At 58.7% G+C, this 27527-nt stretch overlaps 2 protein-coding genes across 4 annotated transcripts in view; one reads left to right on the top strand and one right to left on the bottom strand.

Moving 5' to 3' along the window:
* Nucleotides 1-447: 447 nt before the first annotated feature.
* PGAP2 (post-GPI attachment to proteins 2) lies at nucleotides 448-20716 on the bottom strand. Of its 2 annotated transcripts, none has more exons than XM_075716718.1 (6): nucleotides 20681-20716; nucleotides 17959-18133; nucleotides 15475-15727; nucleotides 11255-11361; nucleotides 912-1020; nucleotides 448-618 (listed from the first exon to the last, which is right to left on the bottom strand). In XM_075716718.1, exons 2-6 carry the CDS (start codon nucleotides 18121-18123, stop codon nucleotides 488-490), a joined length of 765 nt encoding a protein of 254 aa, XP_075572833.1. In that variant the 5' UTR covers nucleotides 18124-18133; nucleotides 20681-20716; the 3' UTR covers nucleotides 448-487. The 2 variants fall into 2 exon arrangements, with proteins under 2 accessions (XP_075572833.1, XP_075572842.1); XM_075716727.1 differs by having other exon boundaries at nucleotides 11267-11361.
* Nucleotides 20717-21361: 645 nt separating this feature from the next.
* The window catches only part of NUP98 (nucleoporin 98 and 96 precursor), a 40562-nt gene continuing 34396 nt past the window's right edge, over nucleotides 21362-27527 (top strand). For both annotated transcript variants that reach the window (XM_075716650.1, XM_075716641.1), the window contains exons 1-5: nucleotides 21362-21405; nucleotides 24682-24785; nucleotides 25558-25659; nucleotides 25895-26074; nucleotides 26790-26929. In XM_075716650.1, the coding sequence (XP_075572765.1) occupies nucleotides 24713-24785; nucleotides 25558-25659; nucleotides 25895-26074; nucleotides 26790-26929 (495 nt within the window). In that variant the 5' untranslated portion in view covers nucleotides 21362-21405; nucleotides 24682-24712. The remainder of the gene's footprint in view (nucleotides 21406-24681; nucleotides 24786-25557; nucleotides 25660-25894; nucleotides 26075-26789; nucleotides 26930-27527) is intronic.

Here is a 27527-nt window from a genome sequence, read left to right as displayed (position 1 = left end):
CTTGGGGCCGGTTCTGCCCCGGCCCCGCAGCAAAGGCTTTCCAAGAAGTGAAGGCTGCGGGATGCTCTGCTTTGGGGGTGTGACCAGAGAGATGCAGGGGCAGCAAGCGCTCCTTCTCCCGAGGCTCCCTCAAGCTTCGAGGCCCAAAAGGCCACCAGCCCTTTTTGAAGACTTCGGGCAAGGAGCCCCAGCCTGGAGCAGGAACCAGGCGCAGCCCTCTGCACATCCTCCTCTGCATCATCCTCCGAAGAAACAGGCAGCAGGAACCTGCCCCCCTCCTCTGTCCTCCTGCCCAACCCCGTAGGCGGCAGGGAGCCAGGGCAGGGGGTACAGGGCTTGAGGGTCCCCAGCGAGAGCCCCCAGCTCCCCTGTAAGAGGTGCAGGCAGGGACCACGCACAGACGCTCGCAGGGCCCAGGACGCTGGGACGATGCTTGCGGCAGCCCCACCTGGCACCGGCACCGCGGCCGGCCGTGGCACGAGGCTGGCTAGAAGTGCTTGTCCTCCAGCAGCGAGCTCACCACCAGCTCCTTGTTGCCGAAGTCCCAGAAGGCAGTCATGTGGAAGGCCATGTTGGAGAGGACAACCAGGTACTCCAGGAAGGCGAAGATGGTGTACACTGCCGGAGGAAACACAGCAGGTGAGGGGAACCGGCAGCCAGATCTGCCCTGGGAGCCGGGGGATCTCCCGGGGCACCTCGCCAGGGCAGGGCACGGGGTTTGGGGACCCGTCCCCTGCTTGAAGCCAGGCAGGAGGAGAAGGGCGGCCGGGCACCATCGCTCCCGGGAGAGCTCTCCTGGCCCCTGGCAGGGATTTGGCAGGCAAGGCGTCACCCCGGCCCCTTCCCCGCACGCATGCCCCCGGGCACGGCCAAGCCGCAGTGGGACCGCAGCCCTGCCCCGGCCCCCTTACCTCCGGGGCTGCAGTACCAGTTGTGGTGGAAGTAGACACACACGGCAAACGCAAATGTGATGAAGGTGAAGAAGAAGAGCAGCTGCTTCCACTTGTAGGACTTGCGTTCCTGGAAGAGCCAAGAGCTGGGTCACAGCCCTGGCCGGTGCCCGGTGCCCGCCCCGTCCCTCTCACCCGGCACAGCAGGGAGCCGCCGAGGCCGCAAGCGGCTCAGCCCTCGCCCCTGCGGACACCGGAGCAGCCACCTCCATCCCCATTCCCAGGGAAGCTCTGCCCTGGCCCCGCTGCAGCCCCAGGGGCACGGGTAGCCCCCCGGAGCCCCTCTGCACCCCGGCTCCTTGGGCACAGCTGCCCGGGTGTCCAGGTTTCGGCTGGGATAGAGTTAATTTTCTTCCCAGTAGCTGGCATAGTGCTGTGTTTTGCATTTAGGATGAGAAGAATGCTGATAACGCACCGATGCTGTAGTTGTTGCTGAGCAGTGCTGACACCAGGCAAGGACTTTTCAGCTTCCCAGGCTCTGCCAGGGGCACAAGAAGCTGGGAGGGGGCAGAGCCGGGACAGCTGCCCCCAGCTGCCCAAAGGGCCATTCCATACCATACGGCGTCATGCTCAGCCTATAAGCTGCGGGGAGTTGGCCGGGGGGAGCGATCGCTGCTCGGGGACTGGCTGGGCATGGGTCGGCGGGTGGTGAGCAATTGCATTGGGCATCACTTGCTTTCTCTAGTATTATTACTATTATTCTGTTTTTATTATTATCGTTACCATTTTACATTATTTCAATTATTAAACTGTTCTTATCTCAGCCCAGGAGTGTTTCTCACTCTTACTCCTCCGATTCTCTCCCCCATCCCACCGGGGCAGCGGGAGCAAGCGGCTGCGTGGTGCTGAGCTGCTGGCTGGGGCTGAACCACGCCGCCGGGGAAGGACCACGGGCCGCACCAGCTGGTCCGGCACCTGGGGACATGCGGGGGGATCGCTCCTACGCGGAGGCAAACCAAGGGGCTGCCTGGGCTCCCCGTGGCGCGGCACGAGGCAGCCCCGGGGGCAAGCTGCTGTGGCGGGGGGGGGCTGCGGTGTGCCGGCTCTTCCCCCAGGGCCTCACTGCCGCAGCCAAGTGCGGGGTGATGGGAGCCACGGGGGCCGCCGGCACCATCCGACACCAACAAGCCATGCGGTCCCCGGCGAACGCGGGCGACGCCGGAGGCAGGAGCACCCGGCCACCGGTGGCGGTGCCGAGATGCGCAAGGCACACGGGGCCCTCGCAGCTTCCCGAAGATGGGCCAACGGCTCTACCAGACGGTAAATCCTCCGGCTGCGGACGGGGCGGCTGCAGGTGGCCCCAGCTCCCCCCCGGGCGCTGCCCAACCGCCCCGGCGCGGGGAATTCACCGGCGTGCGCAGGCGGCGGCAGCCGGTGCTGCACCTCCTCGCTCGCAACTGCGCCGGGGAGGAGGAAACCACATGAAGGGGCAGCAGCTGGGGCGGGCGCCGCGCCGGAGACGTCGCACAAGCTACCCCTGGCACCGGAGGGGCCCCATCCTGCCCACCCCCCAGCACCACCTCCGACAGCGCAAGGGGCGGGAGCGGAGCGCAGGGCTGCTGCTGGCGGCCCCCCACGCCCCCGCCGACGCACGGCTTGCTGCTTCTGCGCTGCCCGAGTCCGTGTCCCCCCCGCCAGCAAAGGGGGCAGCCCAGGGGCCAGCCCTCTCCCCCGCGGTGGGCTTCCGCAACCCACCGCCCCGTCTGCACGCTGCCCAGCACCCCCTGAAGCTGGGGGCCGCGGTGGGTACCGGCTCCAGCCCCCTTCCTCTCCTCTCCCATCACCATGAGCGTCGTGGGTAAAGAAACCTAAAGCCCTGGGGGGAACAGGGAGCCCCCGTGAACCCCAAATCGTGGCTGGACACCAAGGAGGACATGGGGGAGACCCCAGTGTCTCCAACCCAGCGTGCCGAGCCCTGGGGCTGGAAAGGAGGGGGCCAGCCCCATGTGAGGGGGCTGGGGATGCCACCGACGGCCCAGACTTGTGCTGTTATTCCCGTTTCTGGGTGGGAGGGGAATTTCCCCCTCGTCTGACGTCGCACGTGAGACAAAAAGTCCAGTTTCAGGGACTGCTGAGAATAAGGAAAATTTAAATTTCCCCATCACACTTTCCATTACCCCCCGGAAAGCGTGCCGGCAGGCTCAGCCAGCCGCCCTGCGAGCACAAACAGGTCACAGCACGGAGGAAAACCCAGAGAGGAAGGACAACCTTGCGGTCGCCTTCGCCATCTGGGGAACGCGGGGCCGATGCCGCCTCCGCCCTGCGGGGCCCGGGCAGGTCCTTTCCCGCTCAGGCTGACGAGGCAGGGGGGTCCCAGGACCCTCTGGAGCGGGGTTGCCTGCAGGTAGGAGCAGACAGCCCTGCCCGCAGCCCCTGCCTGCCCACCAGGAAGCAGGAGGTGGCCGGTGCTCAGCCATGAGAGCGCAGGGCCCGCGGCGTGGGGTGGGGCGAGCAGCGGTGCCAACCTGGGAGTTAAATAACAATGAGAGGCCGGGGCTGAGGCGTTATGTAAAGTTTCACACCGGAAAAGCGGGTCACAAAACAGCCTTGTTTTCATCCAGGTCCCACGGCAGCGGAAACGGTTGTGCTACGAAGCGGCAGCAGAGTCCCGCTCCTCGCAGCAAGGTGAGCGGCAGCTCCCCGCTGCGCTCCCCTGCGCTGCACAGCGCTGCATCATACGGCACCACGCTGCGCTGCGCGTTGTCGTGCTGCACTGCGCAGCATCATGCTGCACCGTGCGGCATCGTGCTGCACTGTGTGGCGTCGTGCTGCACCGCGCGGCAACGTGCTGCACCGCGTGGCGTCGTGCTGCACTGCGCGGCGTCGTGCTGCATCGCGCGGCGTCGTGCTGCACTGCGCGGCGGCGTGCTGCACCGCGCGGCGGCGTGCTGCGTCGCATAGCGTCGTGCTGTGTTGCATGGTGCTGCACCGCGCTGCACCCCAGGACGCTGCGCTGCATCACACGGCACTGCGGTGTGCTGCGCCGCACGGCACCATACAGCTCCGAACCGCGCCGTGCCGCACCATGCCACTGTACCGTATCCCACGGCGCCTCGCTGCGCTGCACGGCACCGCATCGCGCTGCCAAATCCACGCCTGGCAGGAGGCTGCTGCTTGCAGTGGATTTAAGGCACCCCCCGATTCCTCACAACGGGCTCCCAGTGACCTGGCGGCCAAAGGCTGGGGGGTACCAGGCAGCCGAACCTCCTGGGACGTCCCCAGGGAGTGTCATGGGTGGGGGACCCCCAGCAAAGCCGGGGCTGTGGGACGCGGTGACAGCAGCTGGCACCGGTGGGTACGGTCCACGCAGACTGGCAGCTCATCTCCATCAGGCACCCGCAGCTACCGGAGCGCCCGCCACGCTGCCTGAAGTGCAGGCAGGCCCGTTCCTGCCTCCTCCTCCTCCTCCTCCTCCTCCTGCACCAGGGCAGGGGGTAACGCTCCAGCTCCCACATCTCCCCTGCCGTCCCCGCGCCCTTCCCTGCTGCGTTCTGCCCCGGCGGCCTGCGCTGCTGCAGGGACCTTGCCCTGAGAAGCAGCAAGTGGGGCCAGATTTCAACCCAGCAGCTGCCGAGAAACCTCCGCTCAGCAACGCGGGCGTCTGTCGCAACGACACGCGCCGCCTCCCGGCCCCCCGCGCGCCCGGGGGGACCCGCCGCTGGCAGCAAGCACCCTGCAGGCGTGATCCCCCGGGGCGCTGGGCTGAGCTGCAGGTGCCCTGGCATTAGGGATTAACACCTAATTATCCACTCGCCTTGCTAATCCTTCCTCAGGCTGGGCCCAGGGACTCGCCCTCCGGGGAGAAGCAGAGGGCGAGCACAGCGAGGGCAGCTCTGCACCCACGAGGCCTCAGAGGTGTGGGGTCAGGGTGCTGCGGTGCCAGCCGGGGAGGGCAGCTCCTACGGGGACACCTCGGGGGTCCCACAGCAGGACGAGGGGCAAGGCAGGGGCAGGAGACCCCCAGGCGAGTGCCCGGAGGGCAGCTGGCAGCTCTAAGCAGCCCAGCAAGAGGCTGAAGCCTCCACACTCCTGCGAGGAAGAAGAGGGATAAGAAAATGCCAAGGACGTGGGACACGTGACGGTGAAATGCTCAGGGCACACGCTGAGGCGGGGAGGACGGTTTTACAGCCTGGCAAACCCAGAGGAAGAGCAGCACACCCCTCCTTCCCCCCCGAAAAGGAAGAACCCTGACCCTAAGCCTGACCCTAAACCTAAGCCTGACCCTAAACCTAAGCCTGACCCAGTGCGGTGCAGTACTAAACCTGCTCCCCTGCAGGGCTGGGGCAGGGGGATGCTGCCACGGGCATGGCACGGGCACGGCACGGGCACGGCACTCCCACGCCTGGCACAGGCAGCAGGAATCGGTCGCCCAGGGATGGGGTGCTCCAAGCTCAGCCGGCTGCAGGCTCCCCCCCGGACCCTCGCTGGGGCTGCTGGGCTGGCGCAGCTGCAGCTGGCAACGCTCGGCTGCCAACCCCGGCTTCGCAATTTCCTCCTGGCAAGACAGAGCGGGGCACCCGGTGTCCCCTGCGAGCCACTCCAGTTTCACACAGCCCCCTCCCGCCGAGCCAGACCTCTGTAGCTGGATGCGTGTCTGGCCCAGAAAAACCACAGGCAAATTATATTTAGTCCGGCAGCTTGCAAGCTTCGAGTTGAGGCACATTCCCCGTGCGCACGAAGGTGAGTCAGGAGCAGGAGGCCAGATGATGGGTGAGAGAAGAGAGCTGGCTGCACCAACCCAGCCCGGGACGCTGCCCCGTGCGGCTCCGAGCCCACGGAAGGTGCCCGGCGTCTCCTTCCCCCGTCCCAGGGGAGCCCCCAGCCCCGCAAACCCGGCTCCGCGGGCTGGAGGATGGCTGCTGTTGAGTGGGCAGGCAGGAAACACCAGCAAGGAGGCACAGAGCCTCCTGCTTCTTCCACTGCCTCCGGAGAGGAAGAAGAGGGACCCTGCAGAGTTCACACCCCAGGTCCTGATGGTGACAGGGGAGGGAATGGCGAAGTAACGCTAACTCAAAATGCAACAGCTACGCTCTCCCGGGGCCTCCCAAGCACTGGCTCTGCTCCCGGAGCCGTCCCTTCCTGGGGGACACGCGGCACCCTCAAGGCTACGTGCTGCACGCTCGGTCCCAGCTCCCCCTCGAGCATTTCTGGCTCTCCTGCGGTGAACCTGAAGACAAAACGGCCCTAGCACTGAGATCTTAGCGCCAGGATATTTATAGAGGGCTTGTGTGAGCTATTGCCACCACCCCCACGGGCTGCTGTCACTCGACTGCCGGCTAGGCGACAGTGCTACCGAGGAGCCGGGCTGAAACCACGCGTGATTCACCGACAGCGTTTGCGTTACCCTCTGCACGGCTGCAGCAGCAGCTGGAAACTCAAGCTCAGCTGTCCTGCTCCGGCAGCATGAGCAGAAATGGTTTAACCAGCGCCGAGGGGGACGGGAGCAGCAGCGGAGCGAGCGGGGTGCCTGCCGGCCAGGGTCAGAACCCCCGCCCCCCGCCGTGCTCACGCAGCCAGGGTTTGCACCCGAGCGGCACCTCCACCTTCGCACTTGCTGCGCGAGATGCTTTCCAAAAGCCGCTAGCCTGGGGCCGGGCTCAGCCTGCACGCCCTGCGCAGTGGGCTGACGGCAGCCTGGGCTGCTGCAGGGCAGAGCCCCAGCACGGGTGGCACAGCGGGACCTGATGGGCCCGAAGCAGCCCTCCCGACGCGTGTATGCGTGTCTGTACGCGTCTCTCCCGGCTGAAACGCAGCCGCTAGTGACGCCAGCCCCTGGGTCAGGGGGGGAAATATGTTTGCAAACAAGAAGTGAAACTGCTCTGCTCTGCTGCACTGCTCATCATCTTCGCTGTGGCAGAGCCAGCTGTGGAAGGAGGGTTTTAAAGGGCACGCAGCCAGCCAGGAGCAGAGAGCGGCTGCAGGTGTGCCAGCCAGGGAGGGCAACACCATGCCAGCCACGGCCAAACACCAAGGACTGGGTGCGCTGCCTCCGCTCCGCTCAGTCCATAGCTGGAGGCTCTCTGGCTCCATTTCCTTTCCCCCCTCCGCCCCAAGCTCTCTTCTCTGCTTTGCCCCTTCCCCTCCTCCTCTCAGCCTGCTTTCTCTTTTCTTCCCTCCCGCAGGGCTTTATTTTCCTTTCTCTCGCTATTTACCACCTTGCCACTGGAAACCGTCTGTACTTCCCCATTACAAACAAGTTCCTGCCCTTGCAGAAAGGCAGTTGCAACACAAGCCCTGACGAACGCAAGGCTTTTGCAAGACCAATTCCTGTCACTCACGTGCCGAGCAAGTGGCAAACCTGGGGAGCTTTGCCCTCTCCAGTGGCGCGAAAAAGCGGTGCTAGAGACGGGGCCCGGGTCCTCCCCCCCCCCAGCCCCAGCGCAGCCCCCCGAGGGGGCACAGATCCCCGGCTCCCTCCTCCAGGCCAAGCTGGAGGAAGGCTGGGTCCAGCCTTCCAGCTCCTCACATGGAGTTTGTCCTGCAGACGGTCCCAGGTTTGGCCCTGGAGAACCTGAACCCCCCTGGGGACCCTGGGTGGCTTCCTCTGCTCCGGTACCCTCTGCTGAAGGGGAGGGAAGGATGAGATGCCGTGGGACCGGAGTCGACCCCCTCGCCCGTCCCCTCCTGCCACCGCTGGCTCCAAGGCTGGGGGTAACAAAGACGAACAAAAAACCCCCACAACTGCCACAAACGGAGCCAGAATCTGGCCCCCAAGATGCTGTGACCCCTAAGAAGAGATCGCTTGCACCCTGCCCTAAAACAGCCCCGCCAGCCTCCGGCCTGGCCAGCTCAGCAGGCGCTGCCCAACTTCTCCCTGCTCCTGCTGAGGTTGACAGTTCCCACCGGCCACTCGGCCCGGGGCGAGGAGGATGTGGCGGCAGTGGCACTGTGCTCGCCATGGCCTCACGCAGCCCCGCCGCCTCTCCCCTGCTGAACCGCGCAAGCCGCGGCTGCTGCCGGCGGCCCCGCGAAGCCCCGCTGCCGCCGGCCTTGGGAAGCGGGCGTGCAGCCGGAGGAACCCAAACAGCGGGATAAGCCCCCGGGAGACCCTGCCTGGCCCAGAGGAACCGCAGCCTCACGGGAGCGATTCACAGCAGGAGCCCGGCTCGCAGATCACGGGACGCCGACGGAGCGCCAAGGCAGATCTGCAGAGCGACGATAAGGGCCAGCGCCCGCTCCGCAGAGGACGCTGCCCACGGCCGGGCGCCTGGCAGCGTGTCAAGCCCTCGGTCCCGCTTCGTCCAGACGCATCTAATCTGACAGCCGCCGCCACCTCGCAGTGCTTTCCTTTTTGGAGGAACTCACCCGTCGCCCTCGCTCCCCGGGCGACAGCTCCATCTGCCGACACGCAACCCCGCGGGGACGCCGCGCTCCCGGGCAGGGGCGGACGAGCCCTGGCTTCAGCGCTGGCCCCAAAGGGGTCCTCTCTCCCCTCCATAAAATCATAGAATGCTTTGGGTGGGAAGGGACCTTTAGGGATCATCCAGCCCACCCCCCCTGCAGTGAGCAGGGACAGCTTTAACCAGAGCAGGGTGCTCAGAGCCCCGTCCAACCTGGCCTGGGATGTTTCCGGGGATGGGGCCTCCACCGCCTCTCTGGGCAACCCGTTCCAGTGCCTCACCACCCTCATTGTAAAAAATTTCTTCCTTATATCCAGTCTAAATTCATCCTCCTTTAAGTTTAAAACCATCAGCAGGGTCTTTCCGAGATGGAAGGAGGAAGCCGTGCCGGGCGGTGGCACGGTACCGGGTGGTGGCACATTCAGCCAGGGCACCACCGTGCCCTGTTGCGCTTCCATGACCAGGGATGTGCCGTGGTCGCCACGTCCTCAGAGGGAGCAAATGCTCCTTTGCTGGGTTTGGGACACGGAGGCACCCCAGCACAGCTCGAGCCCTGCAGCACCGGGGACAAGCTGCCACCTTGTGCGCTGCGGCACACGGCTGGAGACGCTGCGGCTTGGCAGCAGCCCCCAGCCCAAGCGAGTCCCGTGGGATGGGTTTGCTGTGCCCCTCGCCCCGTGCCCGGAACATCCACCCAGCAGCATCAGAGCAGACGGTGCATAGGCTGCTCCAGCACCAGCGGGTCCACGAGAGCCCAGGTGACAGCACCCAGCGACACCGAGCCCGTGGGCTTTGTGGGAACAGGCTGCTCCCCCAGCAAGGCCACCATCCCACAGCAGCTTCACGGACTGGCGGTGGATGTGCAGATGGATGGGACGGGCTCTGGGCAGCCACGCCAGCACCTCCTGCCTGCTTTCCTCAGCTCCTCAGGAGTGGGTAATGAGCCAGCCCCGGCCGGTGACATGGCAGAGGAGGGCAACCTGCAGGCAGAATCATAGAATCATTTAGGTTGGAAAAGACCTTTAAGATCATCCAGTTTAATGGTTGGACTGGATGATCTTAAAGGTCTTTTCCAACCTAAACGATTCCATGATTCAGTCCAACCATTAACCTAACACTACCAAGAAGCGTTGCCAGACGGCAGCAGGGCACACCGGCTCAAAACACCACTGGCAGGACTTTGCTGATGGTGTTGCCTAACATGAAATTGGGAGAAACCCGCCCAAATCACCAGCAGAGAAAGACCAGATGTTTAGAAGCAGGCTACTCGTCTCCCTGACCTGATCCTCCGGCTCTGACGCTGCGATGGGTTACACCAGAGCTCTCTGCCCGCCGTCCCCACCACACGCAGCGACACGCACCCATCGCCATCGGGGCGTGCAGGCTCAGAGCTCAGCCCAGGGAACAGCGGGCATCTGTTTTTTTTCCTCCCACGAACTGACAGCAGGACTAGTACTGCCGCTAACACGCTGCGACCAAAACTCACGGGCTTGCTGCAATGCTACAGTCTGCAAAGCTGTAACGCCTGCAGATGGGCACTCGCAGGGGCGGCTGCTGCTTGGGGAGCCGGCGTCTGAGGTGCAGTGCTGAGGGGGAAGAGATGCCGGGGTTTGGAGTTCTTGCAAAAAAAATGAGACAAGCCAAAAAAGATGACATAAATAAAGGAAGCCACGGGAGAGCTGCCAAGGAGTGACTGCTAAGGAGTGAGTGCTGAGCTCCCGTTATCCCCGTATGACCAGAGACAACAGATCACTTCCTAGAGAGAGAGGGGAACCCCGGGATCTCCGAAATCCCCTTTCACAACAGGGCATCCTGCAGCCAAACAACTGCTGGAAGCTTCTTTTCTGGGTCTGCAAAATAAGCCAGCAAGGGGACGGGCTCGGTGAATTGCCAACAGGAGACACCAAACAGATGTGACAGAGCAGGAGCCTTGGCAAGGAGCTGGCTGTAACTGCCCGAGCAGACCCCGCGCACAGCACCCACCCTGCCCTGCATTCCTGCTCGTGGTCCCTTTGGAGAGACGTGCTCCCAGCCCTCGCCAGCTTCCTGGCCCCGGGATAAGGCCACACACCAGTTTCCCCTGAAGGTCTCCGCTTTGCAAAGCCATCACCTGCGTGGGGCAACAGAGTCCAGGGAGCCCTGGGGTCCCTTCCCCATTTAGCACTGGGGACCGTGAGGGTTGGACTGGGGATCAGCTGGGCGAGATGCATCCCTGAGGAGAAAACGACAGGGAGGTCCAGGGAGCCCAGAGACCCAGGCAAAGCCGGGCGTACGAGAGGCACACAGGCGCAGAAGGAGTTCCAAAGCTGAACGTTCTGCCTGCAGCTGTGCCAGTGCCCGCGGTCCAGCGCTCACGCCACAGACCAGCACGGCACCAAAGCCGCATCCAGGCGACGGAGCCAGAAACCCGTGACTGGATCTTCTGCCCGACCCGCTGCACGACCGGCGAGTCCCCGAGCCCACCGGCCCCCTCGCAGAGAACAAGACCCACAGCGCCAGACTGCTCCGTGCAGAGATTCCTGGAGGAAAGGTTGGACTTGATGATCTTAAAGGTCTTTTCCAACCGAAATGATTCTATGATTCTATGAAAGGGATAGAACTCTTCCCAGTTTGTGGGACCAGCAGGTTCCCAGTTCCCCAGCACAGAGACGCCGATTTCAGCTCAGAAACAGGCATCCTCGGGCAAGGAGACCCACGGGGACACTTACCGGGGTGGTTTTCAAATGTCAGCTCTAAGTGAAAACCAGAAAATAGGAAACGAAAAGATTCCTTCCCGCTTTGTTTTGGTAAACCATGAATTTTGGTCACCGCGTTTCCCAGTTTCACCTGGTGGTGTTAACTCTTTTAGCACCCGGTTACGGTTATTTCACTAGTGAGCGACAGCCAAAGCCCTTCACCGCCAGCCGAGAGCCCCCTCCCCGGCACCCAGCACTGCACAGAGAGAAGAAAGGAAAGTTTCTGTACCTCGGGACTTACTGTGTGTTTCTTAGTCATTCTCCAGAGGATGCACGTCAGGAGCATGTGGCCCAGAGCCGACGCGATAAAGACGATGAAGGCATTTTCGTGGATTGCTGAATCAACAAGACAACAGGTTTCCTGTTAAATCTGAGCCAAGAGCACAAGGGGAACGCGGGGCAGGCTTCGGGAGGGTGAAGGACTGCTTTCTGCAGGATGCGGCCCTGCTGCGAGCCCCAGTGCCCAGGAGGTGCTGTGCCCCCAGCACGAGCAGCGCTCTGGGGACCGGGGTCTTTGCAGGAGACAGGCACAGCATGGCTCCGCGCCCGCGCGGATTAGGGGAAGGGGGATTTAATGACAAAGCCGCTCATGCGGCCCCCTGCGACCCCCGGGCTGGAGGGGGATACAATTTGCTGGGAGACTTATTCCAAAGGTGCCAGGAGGGTGTTTATATGCTCTGGCAGCCGGTCTGAGAGTCTCCATCGCTTCACCCGGCTGTAAACCTCGGGCATCCTTGAGAGCAGCTCAGCATCACCACTATTGCTCTAGGGGATGGGGAAACTGAGGCATGGAGGCAGGGGTTTGCAGAGTGAGGCAGTCCCAAGATCCAGAAAGGATCCAGAAAGGGCCATCTTTATCCCTGGAAGTGTTCAGAAAACGGGTAGATGTGGCACTCTGGGACATGGTTTAGTCTAGTCTACCCTTGATTGGTTTAGTGTGAACTTGGTGATGTTGGATTAATGGTTGGACTGGATGATCTTAAAGGTTTTTTCCACAATTCGATGATTCTATGATCTTCTGACCCTCCTGCATTATCTACTTGCCAATTAACAGCTCTCATCAGCCTCATCACCAGCACCGAGGCCGCCTCGCGTGTCACTGAACGAGCACAGATTTAGGGTCAGGCTGGAAATGCCGCTGCAGGGGCACTAAACCAGAGCCGCTCACAAACCCCAAAGCCAAACACAAAGCCCGTGCAACTTCAGGCGAGTTATTTTCAGATGAGCGCTTCTATTTAAAAGACTTTCCCAGCCTCTTCTCCTGAGCCGCAGGCTGAATTCCCAACCACCTGAACGTAAGAAATTATCTTCCCTGCTTCCGCTCTCAATTCCAGGGGAAGGGAAAGCACACCAGGAGCGAGGGTAAAGGCAGCTGTTAGAGGCGAAGACGTGAGCAGTGCCCTGCAGAGATTATTAACCCGAGCCCGTTCTCGTCTCAGCACAGCAGCTAAGGTTTGAAACTTTCCCCACAAACCTGAGATTAGTCTGTAATAAGGATCTGAGAAAACTGGGTTAGCCTCAGCTCTCAGTGCGGCTTTTGCCCAGCCGCTCCGCTGCGTCTCAGTCTGCCCTTGCAAAGCTCTGCACAAGCTGGGCAGAGCCATCGGCTGCGAAACGGGGCGCAGGCAGAGCCATTCGGGTGACAGTGCCGCTTGGAGGTATCCAAACCCCGACTCATAGAATCACAGAATTGTTGAGGTTGGAAAAGACCTTTAAGATCATCCAGTCCAACCATTAACCCAACACTGCCAAGTCCACGACTGAAGCAATTCAGGGCAGAGTCATAATTCCATGTTTCCTGCCTTGGTGGCTGGATTATTTTTTAATGAAAGTAAAAACTAGGAATCATTAAGATTGAAAAGGATGCTAAGATCATCAGTCCAACCATCAACCCAACACCATCATGCCCAATAAACCATGTCCCAAAGTGCCACCTCTGCCCATTTGTTGAACCCCTCCAGGGATGGGGACTCCCCCACCTCTCTGGGCAGCCTGGTCCAACGCTTGACCACTCTTTCCATGAAGAAATTTCTCCCAATATCCAATCTAAACCTCCCCTGGCGCAGCTTGAGCCCATTTCCTCTCGTCCTATCGCTAGCTACTTGGGAGAAGAGACCAACACCCCCTCCCTGCCCCCTCCTGTCAGGAGCTGCAGAGCGATCAGGTCTCCCCTCAGCCTCCTCTTCTCCATGCTGAACACCCCCAGCTCCCTCAGACGCTCCCCACCAGCCCTGTGCTCCAGACCCTGCCCCAGCTCCTCTGCCCTTCTCTGGACACGCTCCAGCACCCCAATGTCCTTCCTGTAGTGAGGGGCCCAAAACTGGACACAGCATTCCAGGTGTGGCCTCACCAGTGCCGAGTACAGGGGGATGATCCCTGCCCTGCTCCTGCTGGCCACACTATTCCTGACACAAGCCAGGATGCTGTTGGCCTTCTTGGCCACCTGAGCACACTGCTGGCTCATGCTCAGCCGCTGTTGACCAGCACCCCCAGGTCAGCTGTTGGAGCTCACGCACGTGCCAGCTGCTTTTCCCGGACAGCCTGCCGTTTTGGTGCGCAAGAGGCAGTGTCTCCAACCACGCGCTTCGACGAGGAATCAGGACAGTGGCTGCAATGCTCTGCACTTCCAGCGCAACCCTCTGCTCCGAGGGCAGCCGTGGGCCAGAGGGAGCCTCAGAAATCATCCACCCGGTCCTCTGCGCCGGGGCTGGAGCCTTCAACCCCGCAGGCACGTTCCCAGCCTTCTTGGAGGGCTCCAGTGGCCACTACCCGTTTCCAGTTTGCTGCTCTAAGCGGTCGCAAGGCTTCCTGACCCCCACTGCATCTGCCTTTCGAGAGCTTGTTTTCCTCACAAGGTACTCTCGGCACAAAATCAGCCGCATCCCTGTCCCCACCATCTCATCTCCCTTGCTGCGAGGAGACAAACCCTCTTCTGCCGACCTCCCCTCACCAGCACCACTCCAAACCCTCTCTTCCTGGAGCTCTGGCCCAGCTTCTCTCTTTGCAAGGCTTTGCGACTACATCCTCCGGCGTGGTCCCGCAGCTGGACACAATATCCATGATCAGCACCCTCAGACTGCGTGCAGGGACGGCCGTCACAGCATTCTCCTGCTGACAAGCTCCAGCACCACCTTGCTGGCTTGTGGATTTGAGTCCTCTCAAGTCAGTCCCCGGGGCCTCCTCCAGATCTCGGGATTAAACAGCGGCTGGATATCATCACAGGCATTTAAATTAATTTCAGATGAGACCACGTGGAAGAAGAGCGTTTCCCAGCCTATTGTCCTGGTTTCGGCTGGGACAGAGTTAATTTTCTTCCTAGTAGCAGGCATAGTGCTGTGTGTGGCATTTAGGATGAGAATAATGCTGATAACGCACTGATGGTGTAGTTGTTGCTGAGCAGTGCTGACACCAGTCAAGGACTTTTCAGCTTCCCAGGCTCTGCCAGGGGCACAAGAAGCTGGGAGGGGGCAGAGCCAGGACAGCTGCCCCCAGCTGCCCAAAGGGCCATTCCATACCATACGGCGTCATGCTCAGTCTATAAGCTGCGGGGAGTTGGCCGGGGGGAGCGATCGCTGCTCGGGGACTGGCTGGGCATGGGTCGGCGGGTGGTGAGCAATTGCATTGGGCATCACTTGCTTTCTCTAGTATTATTACTATTATTCTGTTTTTATTATTATCATTACCATTTTACATTATTTCAATTATTAAACTGTTCTTATCTCAGCCCAGGAGTATTTCTCACTCTTACTCCTCCGATTCTCTCCCCGATCCCACCGGGGCAGGGGGAGTCAGCGAGCGGCCGCGTGGTGCTGAGCTGCTGGCTGGGGTTAAACCACGACACCTATCACGACCGTACTTTGGACGCACTGATTTAACCTGAAAAATCCTGATTTTGTTTTCAGGTCAACACGGGAAATTTTACCCAGAAAACTTTGTCGGAGGGTATTTAAAAGGCAGCTGGAACAGAGCGTGGGCTGGAAGCCAGCTCAGAGCCAAAGCCAAAGCTCAGCAGCGGAGACAGAGCAGATAGCAGGGACGAGCACTGACCTGCCTTCGCTCAGCCCCGGTGAGACGCGTTAAGCACGGCCTCGCACACAAGTGGGAACCAAGCGCTAAAGTCCGATGCTAGGCTTGATACAAAAATTCAGCCTATGGTTTCAGCCAATTATCGGCAACCAAGAATTTTGGGACGAACACGGCTATTTGCACATTATGGGGACATAACTTTGCTCTATAAATACTAATAAATATAATACTAAAATAATATAATAAAATACTCTATAAATACTAATTTTTTTGAAACTTTTTTTTTTTTTTTTTACCGTTTTTCCCTCCAAACTGACTACTTCCAATACACTGGCGTGAAGCAGAGCCCTGCAAAGCCTCGGTGGCTGCGAGCAAGACCACCGGCACGACGGTCAGCAACAGGGCGCGGGAGGAGGCACCTACCATAGTTTTCAGATGAGGACACGTAGGTCAGAATAAGGAGGGCGAAGTTTTCGAGCAGGTTGAGCAGCAGGTTGAAGTGGCACAAGCGCAGGTAGCGAGGGTGCGAGCAGTGGCAGCTCTGGTAGTGGTTCCAGTAGGCGACTGCCACCAGGAAGCGGGGAGCCGAGTGGAGGCCGATGCAGAAGCGCCAGACGTAACGCTGGGGGGTCTCGCCTCCGACAGCGGCGCTGATGGAGGGGAGGTAGTTCGGGACCTGGAAGAGAGACAGCGGCTCACAAGGAGAGGCATAGGGAGCATGTCATATTGTTGTATTTATAGCTCTCCAAGATGCTAAAACTGGTTTTGTTTTGGTTTTTTTTTTTTTCTTTTTTAAATCGGTTTATTCCTATTTCAAAAGCCAGAGAACGCAATGTGGCAGCAACCCTGGTTCAGCTCCCCCAGACCACGCAGCCCCCAGCCAAGCCGGGACAGTCCCTGGGTGCTGGGGTGCCCTGCTCAGGGTCCCACTCGGGTTTTTTAGCTTTTGACCTTTATTCCTTCCCTTTCCACCTTTATTCCTTCCTTTTCCTCAGTCGTGGTCCCCCATGTGTTCTCTGCCCCCAGGTTTGGGGAGAGAGGAGAGGAGGGTGCAGGGTTTTGTTAGCCCAACCCTCGTGGAGAAAACCGATAGCAACAGCGGGCGAAGACAGCGTTCGAGGAGGAACATAAAAGCAGGAAAGCCATCAACGCGGCCCCGGAATAAACTCCCAATCTCCAGAGTTTCACGGTTCGGGGGCTTCCCGAGCCAGCCACGATCGCTATGCACCAGGCAATCCACTCTTCCACAATCCTGCTCGGTCTCCCCGGGCGCCCACGCAGAACCGCACGTCCCCAGTGTCCTGCGGAGAGGCATTCCCCAGGTCGGCTCCCCTCTGCCTGAGGAACCAGCTCCTCTCTGGCTGCCTCAAGCCTGCCACCTCCATTCGACGTCCCCTACCCCTCACAGGGGCGAGCAGCAGATCCCTGCCTGCCCTCTCCACGCCAGCCCCGACCTCAGAGGTCTCTGTCTCGCCGCTCTCAGCCCATCGCACCTTCCCGTCTGCAGCTGAAGAGCCCTCGCTCCACCACCCCAGTGTCCAGGTTTCAGCTGGGATAGTTAATTTTCTTCCCAGTAGCAGGCATAGTGCTGTGTGTTGCATTTAGGGTGAGAAGAATGCTGATAACACACTGATGGTGTAGTTGTTGCTGAGCAGTGCTGACACCAGGCAAGGACTTTTCAGCTTCCCAGGCTCTGCCAGGGGCACAAGAAGCTGGGAGGGGGCAGAGCCAGGACAGCTGCCCCCAGCTGCCCAAAGGGCCATTCCATACCATACGGCGTCATGCTCAGTCTATAAGCTGCGGGGAGTTGGCCGGGGGAGCGATCGCTGCTCGGGGACTGGCTGGGCATGGGTCGGCGGGTGGTGAGCAATTGCATTGGGCATCACTTGCTTTCTCTAGTATTATTATTATTACTATTATTATATTGGTTTTATTACTACTACTATTTTACTTTACTTTATTTCAATTACTAAACTGTTCTTATCTCACCCCAGGAGTGTTTCTCACTCTTACTCCTCCGATTCTCTCCCCCATCCCACCGGGGCAGGGGCAGCGAGCGAGCAGCTGCGTGGTGCTGAGTTGCCAGCTGGGGCTGAACCCCGACACCCAGGAACAGGAGCTGCGCGACAGCATCCTTGCTGCCCTGCCCCACACCCCCGTGTCGTGAGGAGGGGGCAGAACCGCACGCAGGGTGCGCGCCATTACTTATTTCTCCAAATCGAACTGCCCTGGCATTTCAGTGCTCCGTCACCCCCCTCAGCAGCATGCCTCGCCCTCCCGGCTCCAGGATCTCGGCATCGCCATCAGCCTGCGTCGTCCGCCGCGTACGAGGAACAACGCAGGCCCCATAAAGCCCTGGGATCATCTTGGGCTGGTGTGCGAATGACCACCTACTCCTGCCCTCTGCCCGTAACCAGCTGCTTATCCACGCTTGTGCCGTGGCTGCTTGAAAGCCCTGGGGAGGAACCTGATCTCATCTTTTTTGGAAATCCAGGCGGTCCCTCCCAACCCGAGCTCCCCAGGCACACACTCGTGACTCCTCTGAAGAACTCCAGTAGATCTGAGAGGCAGCAATTCCTTTTTATAAAAGCCGGGCTAACTCATCCGCAAGACGCTGTATTTGTCCATAGCTTCGCCAGATTTATTCCTTATCATCATCACCACCAAGGTGCTCAGTACAGGCATCACCCCGACCAGCCTGTACTTCCCTAGGTCCCTTTTAAAAAGCAAAAACCTTGGTTGCTAGTCCCGAGGCATCACAAGCACAATAAAATAAAGCAGCTTGTTCAAGATCCCGTAACGCATCTGGCGGGAAAGCCAGGAAGAAGGGAGGAGCCCTGCCACCCTGCCCCAGCCGAGCAGCCGCAACCTCGGAGAACTTTGCATTTCGCTGTGAGAGTCGCTTACCCCGCAGTGGGTCGCTGTCGTCTCCTGGAAATGGAACAGCAGAGACCAGATCACGCAGAAAAGGAAACCAAAGAAGGGGCAAAACACAGTCCCAACAGCCAGCGTGGTAAAACGGAGCCGGAAGAGGATCCCGTCTCGATCCAGGGGCAGCGGTACCTGTAACATCTTGATGGACCTGGAAACAAAACCAAGCAAATGTCTGACAGGGATTCTCCGTCCTCCTGTAAGATCCAGCCCCGAACAGCCCTGGGCAGGGATGCACTGACGGCCTCTCACACCCCTATTGAACAGCCACACAGCCCGAGGGCGGGCATCTAGGACAGGCAGCCGAAAGCACTGTCCCAGAGACGCAGAAAACCCGAGACTCGCAGAAAACCCGAGACTCGCGTACAACAGCGAGCTGGGTCAGAGCAGAGGCCCAAAAAACAGCAGGGAGGAGCAGGCAGCGGGACGTGCAGGCAGCGGGATGTCCCACACTGGGGCCCTGCTCTGCTCCGGACCGCGAGACCGATCTGGCTGGAAAGGCACGTGAGCTCTTTTCAGCGGGGTGCATTTATCCAGACCGTTCCCGGGCTGCACTCAGAGCTGCCACACCGGACCAGCGCTGACGCAGCCGGGGCACCGCGTGCTGCCTGCCGGTGCTGCCGCTCCGCCGGCGCATCCCCAGCCGCCCCCGGCACCGTCCTCGCTCCGCTGCCACCGCACCGCGAGCGTGCCGCAGCCCCGCATCTGGCACCGTCCCCAGCCGAGCGCTCAGCACCTTCACGGGCAAGATTCCGGCTGCAGGATCAGAACCTTGCAAGCCCCGCACCTTGCACAACGATAAAGGCGTTGCTCATCGGCTTGGGCAAGCCGGGACAAGCCGTTTATCAAGCCTGGCAGCCCGCCTCCAGCTCAGGGCTCTCCATCAGCTCAGTCCCAGCACTCGCTGGCTGCTCTCTTGCCCTCAGCCGTGGCCCAGCTGCCCTCAGGGTCAAAGCCACGTTAAATCAGTCCCGATCATCACGCACGTCTTCCTTCGAGCTCTCCTCCCGCCGCGCCTGGCCCTGACCTCTCCTGTCCCAGCAGGCTCCTCCCTGCCTGAGGACAAGGGCCACGGAGCCGCCGAAATAAGGGGCTGCGACGGAACGAGGGGCTGCGACGGAACGAGGGGCTGCGAGGGAGCAGTTAGGGATCCCTGCCTCACCTCACCCACCGCTTGGGCTCCAGGATAAATCCAATTTACAAGACAATCCCGCAGAAGCCAGTTACCAGCGAGGGCAGGAGTCTGGGCGACTGTGGCCGCCCCCCTCCAGTGCCAAAAGCGCTCCCGGAGCAGGGAGGGTCGCCGCTGGTGCTGTGCCCACCCCAGCAGCGAAGGGCGTTGGAAAAAAAACACCTCAGCCCCTTCCTCTGGGCTGTGACGCTGCTTCACAGGCTGCTGCAGGGCGGGGATTTATTTGCAGGATGAAAGCAAAACGAAAGGGCAGCTCTGCCATGGCTCTGCCGGGGCCTTTTGGGGCCGGGATCGCAGCAAGACAAGGGACGGAGGGGCAGGTGGGGGGGGTACCCCCAAACAGCCCAGGCTCGCCTCCCCGGGACCACCGCCAGCAGCGACCCCGGCCCCGAGGGGACACCCCCGGCACCCCGCACCTCCCTCAACGGGGGGCTCAGCTTTGGGGACACGCCGTGTCACGGGGGCATGTCTGCCCCAGGGGGGGACGTGGTGTCCCCGCCATCCCCAAAAAGGGAGCCCCCTGTTAGCCCCCGTCCCCCTCTCACCAGGGTCTTGGCCAAAGGGGGGCAAATAAAAAAAGCAAATCTTTGGTGTCACGCGCTGAAGGGCGCTGAGCCTGCCCTGCACCAGAGGCCCCTGCACCCCACACCCCCTTGAGACCCCCCCAGGCACCCCAGACTCCTCCTGAGACCCCCCCAGGCACCCCACACCCCCCCAGAGACCCTCCCTGGGCACCCCATATTCCCCTGAGACACCCCCTTTGGTATGACTCCCCCCAAAAGACCTCACAGTGCTGTGACACCTCCCCCTGACACCCCACATCCCCAGAGACCCCCCCAGCACCCCATATTCCTCTGAGACACCCCCCTCGGTGTGCCCCCCCCAAAAGACCCTACAGTGCTGTGACCCCCCCTGACACCCCACATCCCCAGAGACCCCCCCAGCACCCCATATTCCTCTGAGACACCCCCCTCGGTGTGCCCCCCCCCGAAGACCCCACAGTGCTGTGCCACCCCCCCCCCGGACACCCCACATCCCCAGAGACCTGCTCCAGCACCCCACATTCCTCCAAGACACCCCCCTTGGTGTGACCCCCCTCCCAAAAGACCCTACAGTGCTGTGACCCCCCCTGACACCCCACATCCCCAGAGCCCCCCCCCCGGCACCCCACACCCCCCCAAAGACTCCCCCGGGCACCCCACAGTGCTGTGACCCCCCCCGACACCCCACATCCCCAGAGACCCCCCCAGCACCCCATATTCCTCTGAGACACCCCCCTCGGTGTGACCCCCCCTCCCAAGAAAACCCACCCCACAGTGCTGTGACCCCCCCAAACATCCCCAGAGACCCCCTCCGGGCACCCCCCCCCCCCCCCCAAAGACTCTCCCGGGCACCCCACAATGCTGTGACCCCCCCTGACACCCCACATCTCCAGAGACACCCCCTCCCCCCCCGCCTCCCTCAGCCCCTCAGAACCGCCCCCCCCCCTCCCCCCCAGCCCCGCACCGCTCAGCCCCCGCCGCACTGCTCCATGCCCGGCACCGGTACCACGCCTTCTTCTTCTTCTTCTTCTTCTTCTTCTCCTCCTCCTCCTCCTCCTCCTCTTCCTCCCGCCCCTTCCTGCCGCCTCGGCCAGGCCGCCCGGCCCCCCCCCGCTCCCCCGCCGGGGCCCGAACCCGGGCCCCGGCGGGGGAGCGGGGGAGCCGTGCGGCCCTACCGCCCCCCCGCCCGGGGCGCCCCCTACCGCCCAAAGCCCGCTGAGCGCTTGCGCCTCCTCACGGTCCCTTTAAGACTCCCAGCCCCACCCTCTGCGCCGCGGTTACGCCAGCGCCCGATCGCTCTCGGATTGGACCGGGCGCAGGGGAGAGGGGGGGGTAAATCCCGCCCCCCTAACACCCCGGATGTCAGGAGCGACGGCCTTCTGGACCCTTCCGCAGCATCCTCCCCGCCCCCTCCGCCGCCTCAGACCAATCGGCGAACGAAAGGCGCGGCTTCATCCAATCAGCGCGAACGGCTGGAGGGGGAAGCCTCGCTTTCGAAAGGCGGCAGCCAATGGGCGGCGGGAGCGCGGGGGGGGCGGGGCTAGCCAATGGGGGCGGGCGGTGGCCGAGCGCGGGGGCGGCTGGGAGGCGCGCGGAGCGGGCTGTGACGCAGCTTCCTTCCCCCGTGAGGCGGCGGCGGCACCGGGAGCGGCGCGGCCCGGCCCCGGCCCGGGCCCCTCCTCACCTTCGGTGAGTACCGAGAGGGGATGCTGCGGGGGCTTCCTCTCCCTTCCCGCCGCCACGGCGCAACGGCCTCGGGGCCGCCTTTGTGGCCTTTTGTTTCCTTAGCGCTGTTCCGGGAGACCGGGCCCCGTGTGGTTGGCGGGGCGGCGGGCGGCCCGTTCTGGGAGGCCGGCAGCGGGAGGGAGGGTCGCGGGTGAACGTTTAGCGAGGGGTGGGGGGCCGGGGCCCCGCTCCGCCTGCCGCACCTGCGGGGGTCCTGCCCCCCCCCCCCCCCACACTCCGGGCCGTGTTTGGGGCCTTTCGGCCGCTCCCGTTTCTCGGTCCGGCTTCTGGCGGAGCTGCCGCAGTGTTTACGGGAAAGGGAGGGGATCGGGGCCGGGCTGGACGGGCGGTGGCAGGAGAGACGGTAGCGCCGGGGGGCTTTGCGGGGCTGCGGGGAGCGCAGGGGCAGTGGCAGTAGCAGGGCCCCCCGGGATGGCGGCGGGGCCCCCCGGGATGGCGGCGGGGCCCCCCCGGGATGGCGGCGGGCCCGTCTGCGGGGTCTTAGCCGCGCGGCATGTAAGCGCTAGGCTGCCGTCGGGAGAGCGATTGAAAGTTTTCTTCGTGAATTTCTTGAGTTTCTCTGGACGTGGCTGGAGGTAATGTCATTGCAGAACCGTAGTTACAGCCCTTTTCCTCAGGAGCGAGTGGATGGCTCCTCTTCAGCTGGGGACAGCGTCCAGCAAGCGGGAGAGGACCACCGTATAAAAAAATCCCCAACTTTTACCAGTCCCCGCTCCAGCTCTTTTTCAGCGTGTGGCTGCCGCTGGTGTCCCTGCAGTCAGGGGCTCGGAGCGTGTTTGCACGGCGCAGCTCGGAGCAGGTTTGAGGAACACAACGTTTTACACGTGCAGTCCTGAGCCCGTTGCCTGCCCCGGGGTTACAGGGGCTCCGACACGTCCATAGCGTCGGCGACCGCATAAAGCCCGGGTTCTGTTTTTGGCAGAACCCGGGCAGCTGAGGGGCAGTATGTGAGGAAGGGTGGGTGTCAAAGGCAAACGAAGCTTCAAACCCTATGGGAGGGTGAAATCTTTGACTAACTTGTTTGCATTTTGGGAAATTATGCTTCGCATTTCTTCTGAAATAGGATCTGGTGTTTAACGGTCCTCAGTATACCGACTTGGGAAAGGCAGCAGCATAAGTAAGGTGAAAGAGGGGTTTTGTGAATTGCAGATAAGGTTGAGAGTAGCAAAATTGAACAAGTGGAAACTGCGTGGACGCTTTTTATCTGGCTTTCAGTGAGAGTCGCGTAGGGGCAAAGCGAGATGACCGAAAAAAGCCTATAGGAATAGAGAAGAATGTAGCTGAGGGGTTGCGCGGGGTTCAAGGAGTGCGCTCGCATCGGGCGTCAGGATAAAATTTATCTTACAAGTGTAAAAAACAGGGAGGATTTTTCTAAGGCGCCCTGGTAGGTGGTGTAGTGTGAGAGAGGGCAAATCCTGATGTTTTTACGGGAAGAGCGCACTCTTCCAGGAGGCAGCTCTGGGCTTAGGGTGCTCTGGTGGCTTGTCAGATCAGCTTTTCCTTTCTTATACCAGAATGATTTTATTTGAAGTGCTCTTAATGCACATAAGGAAGTCGGTAAGTACTTGTGTGCCTGAGTGGAAGACTCTCAACACCACAAAATTGTGACGTGCTGCTGGATTTAGTGCTGTTCTGAATAGCTGAAGATTACGCAAAACATCTTTTTATTTACTCTTTAATGTAAGCATCAGATACTGATTTGCTCTTGACTGTTTGAGTCTCCGGTAGAGCCGGGATGGCTGCAGAGGTACGGTGGGTAGCTACAGCCTCTCAAAATCTAGATTTGGCTGTTCCCAGAAGGTGGTACGGGGTTTTGGGAAAGCAAATACTCATGATTTCATGGATGGGCAGATAGATTTAGTGACTTCGCTCTGGCGTGGCCGTGCTGGGCCGTACGCCGAGTGCTGTGGGGTGCGTGCTTCCTTCTGGCGAGAAGGATGTGAGAGGAGCTGGAATTGGGGAGCTGTAGAGAAGCTGTCAAACCTGGGCAAGAGGGTAAAGGTGTGGGGCTTGAGTTTTGCTTAAATTGTTGGCAACCAGGTGGAGAATGCTTGACAGGAGTTTAGTGCTATCCCAGATGTTGAGCCTCCTGGAAAACCTAAACAGAGTTTAAAAACTGCCGAAATGCTCCAAGTTAGCCTGTCGTTACGTAAAAACAGCGTTATCGTAACATGATAGTAAGTAGCGCTTTGTAAATATTCTTGGTATGGGCCGTGCCTTATGGCTTTCTAAACTTATTAGTTCTGCGCTGCCGTGGATTAGCTAATGCTGCCAACAGTAAATATTTTCCTGGATAGCATTGGCATTTTCAGTGGTGGAGCTAACGGTTGTTAGCCCCAATGCAGAAAAAGACTGCACATTTCTCTGACTGGAGTATGGCTAAGGATCTGTCGTGATTTTATTTTAGCTTGGTTGGTTTCGTTGAAAGAATCTGTAACCTTATGTTTGTGCTTGGGGAAGAGACTGGAGTGAGGTAGCATTACTGAATGTATCTGTAAATAAACCAGCGGGTGTTTGTAAAGGTAAATTGGGCCCCTGCCTAAATGGGTAAAACTCCCCTGAACAAGTATTTAAAAACAACAACTTTTAGGAAGTTAAGGAAGTCCCGCTGCAGCCCTGTGAGTAATAAATGGGAAGCAGATGGAAGGTGTATTCCTGTAATTCTTGTGCAGTGCATTTCCACTTGTCTTGTTTGAATTAGTTGGCAAATAGGGTTCAACAGAAAATCAATCACGGAAAATCCTGAGAGCGGCGCAGCGCAAATCCCTGCGCCCGCTCGTAGAGGAGCGTTCCGGTGGGGTGGTCGTTCAGGCGTGGAGATGGCTGAGCAAAAACGCGTTTGTGTTGCCTGACAGGGACCATGGGCAGCAGAAACAGGCGTGGGAAGTGCTGTCAGCGTTAGCTGTTCTTGAGGATTTTGTTGAGAACGCGTGGACCAGGGGAGCGGTTTCATTTATTAGTTTTTTTCAGTCTGTAGGACGTACAGAAACTCCAGCCATAATTAAGGGTGGAGGGCAGCTTCCTAGTGATGTCACTAAAGTATTAGTGTTCATGCCCCTTGTAGGGTTCTGACTGTTTTACAGTGTTTAGCGTGACTTAAGTGTGCTGTCATGCATTTTATGGTGTACTCAAATTAGATGGCTTAACATCAACAATGAGGAAGCTGAAAAATGAGTTCTCAAGGTAAGCTTTAAATAAAATTTAAATTCTTCTTTCCAGGTTTAGGGGAAAAACCTGACGCATCCTGAAAATGTTTAACAAATCTTTTGGAACTCCGTTTGGAGGCAGCACCGGCTTTGGGACGACTTCAACTTTTGGGCAAAGTAAGTAATGCATCTAAACTGACTTTTCAGTGCTTAAAGTATTTTTTTTTCTCCTGGAGGTGCAGCTAGGGGGTCAGACGGAGGTGGTGATTCTTTGTGTGTGATGGAGCTGGAGTGCTGCAGGGCTGTCCAGCTCGCTCGTTTTGCAGTGACTCAGGTTCAGGAGCCCTAGGCTTCTCCACTAACCAAGCTTTTAATTTGGATAGATACCAGGGTTCCACGTACGGTCGTTGAAACTTTTATAAAAGGAGTGGAAACTCAAATGCTTAGATAAAGGCCGTCTTGCCGGGGGTGGGGAGGAGATTCTTTCAGTCAGGACTGGATTCGTTGGGAAGACTTGCAGGGAAAAAGCGTGTAATCTGCGGAGCGTCTTCTGGTGATACACATTGTGAATACCACAGTGAGTGAGTTTTTAGCCGTTAAAGTGGACTATAAAGTGGTCTGTACGCCCTGTTGGTTAGGAAGGAAATACAGTGATTCTGTTTATACTCCAAGGTATGAGAGGAGCAACTTCCAGGTGCCGTAAAAAGTGGTAGAGGCCTTGCGGAGGAGTGTCTTTACGTTCTGTAGAAGTGGCTGACTCAAATATCGTAGCCTTTTGCTTCAAGAGCTCTGTAGGAGTATTAATTGTACCGCTTCGCGTATCCCAGGCACTGATATACAGGTAGTCATGTGCAAACTTTTGGAAAATTAAAAAGGCAGCGACAGCGCTTAGTTTCTAGTACACGCGTTTAGAGCGTGGTTTCATCTAAACTGTAATGCTGATTTTCAGATGCTGGCTTTGGTACTACAAGTGGAGGAGCGTTTGGAACGTCGGCCTTTGGGTCGAACAATAATACTGGAGGCCTCTTTGGGAGTACACAGACAAAACCAGGTATTGCTGGGTTATGGCTGCAGTGCAGAACACAATCCTGAAAGAAGGATATTAAACAAAAAAAAGGAAAGGGCGGGGGGGCGAGGAAAAGGGAAAAAAAAAATCCCCAAGCAACCATCAACAAAAGCAACAAGAAAAAACAAATACAGACACACACCCCAAAAAACCCAAAACAACCAAAAAAATCCAAGCAGTTGATGACTGGGGGTGATTAATACTCTGTTTCTGTCTTCAGGAGGATTATTTGGTTCGACTACATTTAACCAGCCAGCCACCTCCTCCACAAGCACTGGCTTTGGGTTTGGAACATCAACGGGGACGTCAAACAGCCTGTTTGGAACTACCAGCACTGGTGGAGGCCTCTTCTCATCGCAGAATAATGCCTTTGCGCAGAATAAGCCAGCTGGGTTTGGAAGTGAGTAAAACTGCTGCATCTTTCTTGAGCCTTGCTTATTTTCTTTGATTGAAGAGCGCAGAAGGCTGGATGTACGTGTGGATCCGGTACAAGTGTTAACGTGGGGTTTTGGTGGTTTTTTCTCCTCAAGGATATAGTGACATTATTGTGGTCAACAGTAGCCAAGAGCAAGCTTGATATGCCACAAAATCCGTAGCTGCAATTCTAGCCATGAGCTTTAAAATAAGTTGGAAAAGGTGCTCGGCTGGCATTTTCTATTAAATACCTTTTGGCGCTGCTTGATTTTTGTTTTTTATTCTGCTGTTTTAGAGCAATTATAGTTGGTTTTGCTTCTGGCACTAGAATGTTTGAAATGCCTCTCAAACTCTACTGTAATTCCCTGAAGGAGAGGCAACTGCTTGCAGACCCTTCTGAGAAAAACCTCACTGATTCCCTTTACACACGTAACTTTCTTAGCCTGTCAGGAGTGGAAGGGAACTGGCTGCTGTGGTTACTCGAGCGTTTCCTGGGGTGATGGGTTAGGGGCGATCTTCTACTGCAGAATATTGCATTGGCAGACTATAGGTTTCCAGCACTGCTGTAATTTTTTTTCTTTTTTCCTAGCAGTTTCTTCCATTTCCAAACTATTTTGTAATTCGAATAAAATATTTGGGTTTACGCTTTAAAATTCAGGTTTCTTTTAGTACTGATCTTTTTTTTTTTTTTTTTTTAAAAGACTTTGGAACCAGTACCAGCAGTGGAGGTCTCTTTGGAACCACTAACACTACTTCCAATCCTTTTGGGAGTACATCTGGCTCTCTTTTTGGCCCAACTAGTTTTACCGCTGCTCCAACTGGCACGACTATTAAGTTTAATGTAAGTTCTGGTTTTCCTTCTTAATCAAGCCTGTTTACTGTAGGAGGCATTGCATTTTGCAGTGACTGTCTTAGTGAGTGAGCTGAAATTTAAAAATGAGTAGTTCATATGCAAGTATGCCGTGTTCTGAAATAACTGGAAAACATTCCCTTTAGTGGAACTGTTGCAGTGGAAATAGGATGTATAATTAACTCCAAAGAACTAGACTTTTTTTTTTTCATTCTGCATTTGACAAACTTCTCAAACGCTGTGGAGTAATGCCCTATCTAGACTTGCTAGGTTTACAGCTGCGTTAAAGCTGAAGAGGTAAACCAGCCCTTAAAATCGAGCCTTCTCGGGAAGGTAGGAAGTGGCACAGAATCAGGGTGATCAACGCTAAATGCTAGCAGCAATAAGGGTCAAAGACGTCTTGGAAGGGGTCAAAATAAATGCAATTCTCTTCTGAGTCGGCTTGGCTTTGGAAATGTCAACTGAAATGTGAAGAGCGATCCCCTGTGTTTTCTGGATGAGTTCCCTTTAAGAAAGGGTTGAATAACGTCTTGAAAGTTCTGTGGCAGTTGAAAATGGAGGCTGGCCCGGACAGGAAGCCATCATGGAA

The sequence above is a fragment of the Pelecanus crispus genome, chromosome 1 (assembly GCF_030463565.1).
Source record: "Pelecanus crispus isolate bPelCri1 chromosome 1, bPelCri1.pri, whole genome shotgun sequence".
Lineage (NCBI taxonomy): Eukaryota > Metazoa > Chordata > Aves > Pelecaniformes > Pelecanidae > Pelecanus > Pelecanus crispus.
This window is presented reverse-complemented; position numbering and strand designations above follow the sequence as displayed.

Coding starts and splice junctions, on each gene's coding strand:
- PGAP2 (XM_075716718.1), bottom strand. CDS start 18,123: ATGTTACAGGTACCGCTGCCCCTGGATCGAGACGGGATCCTCTTCCGG. Junction 11,362..15,474: donor GTCCTCATCTGAAAACTATG/GTAGGTGCCTCC, acceptor TTGTTGATTCAG/CAATCCACGAAAATGCCTTC. Junction 619..911: donor CTGGTACTGCAGCCCCGGAG/GTAAGGGGGCCG, acceptor TTCCTCCGGCAG/TGTACACCATCTTCGCCTTC.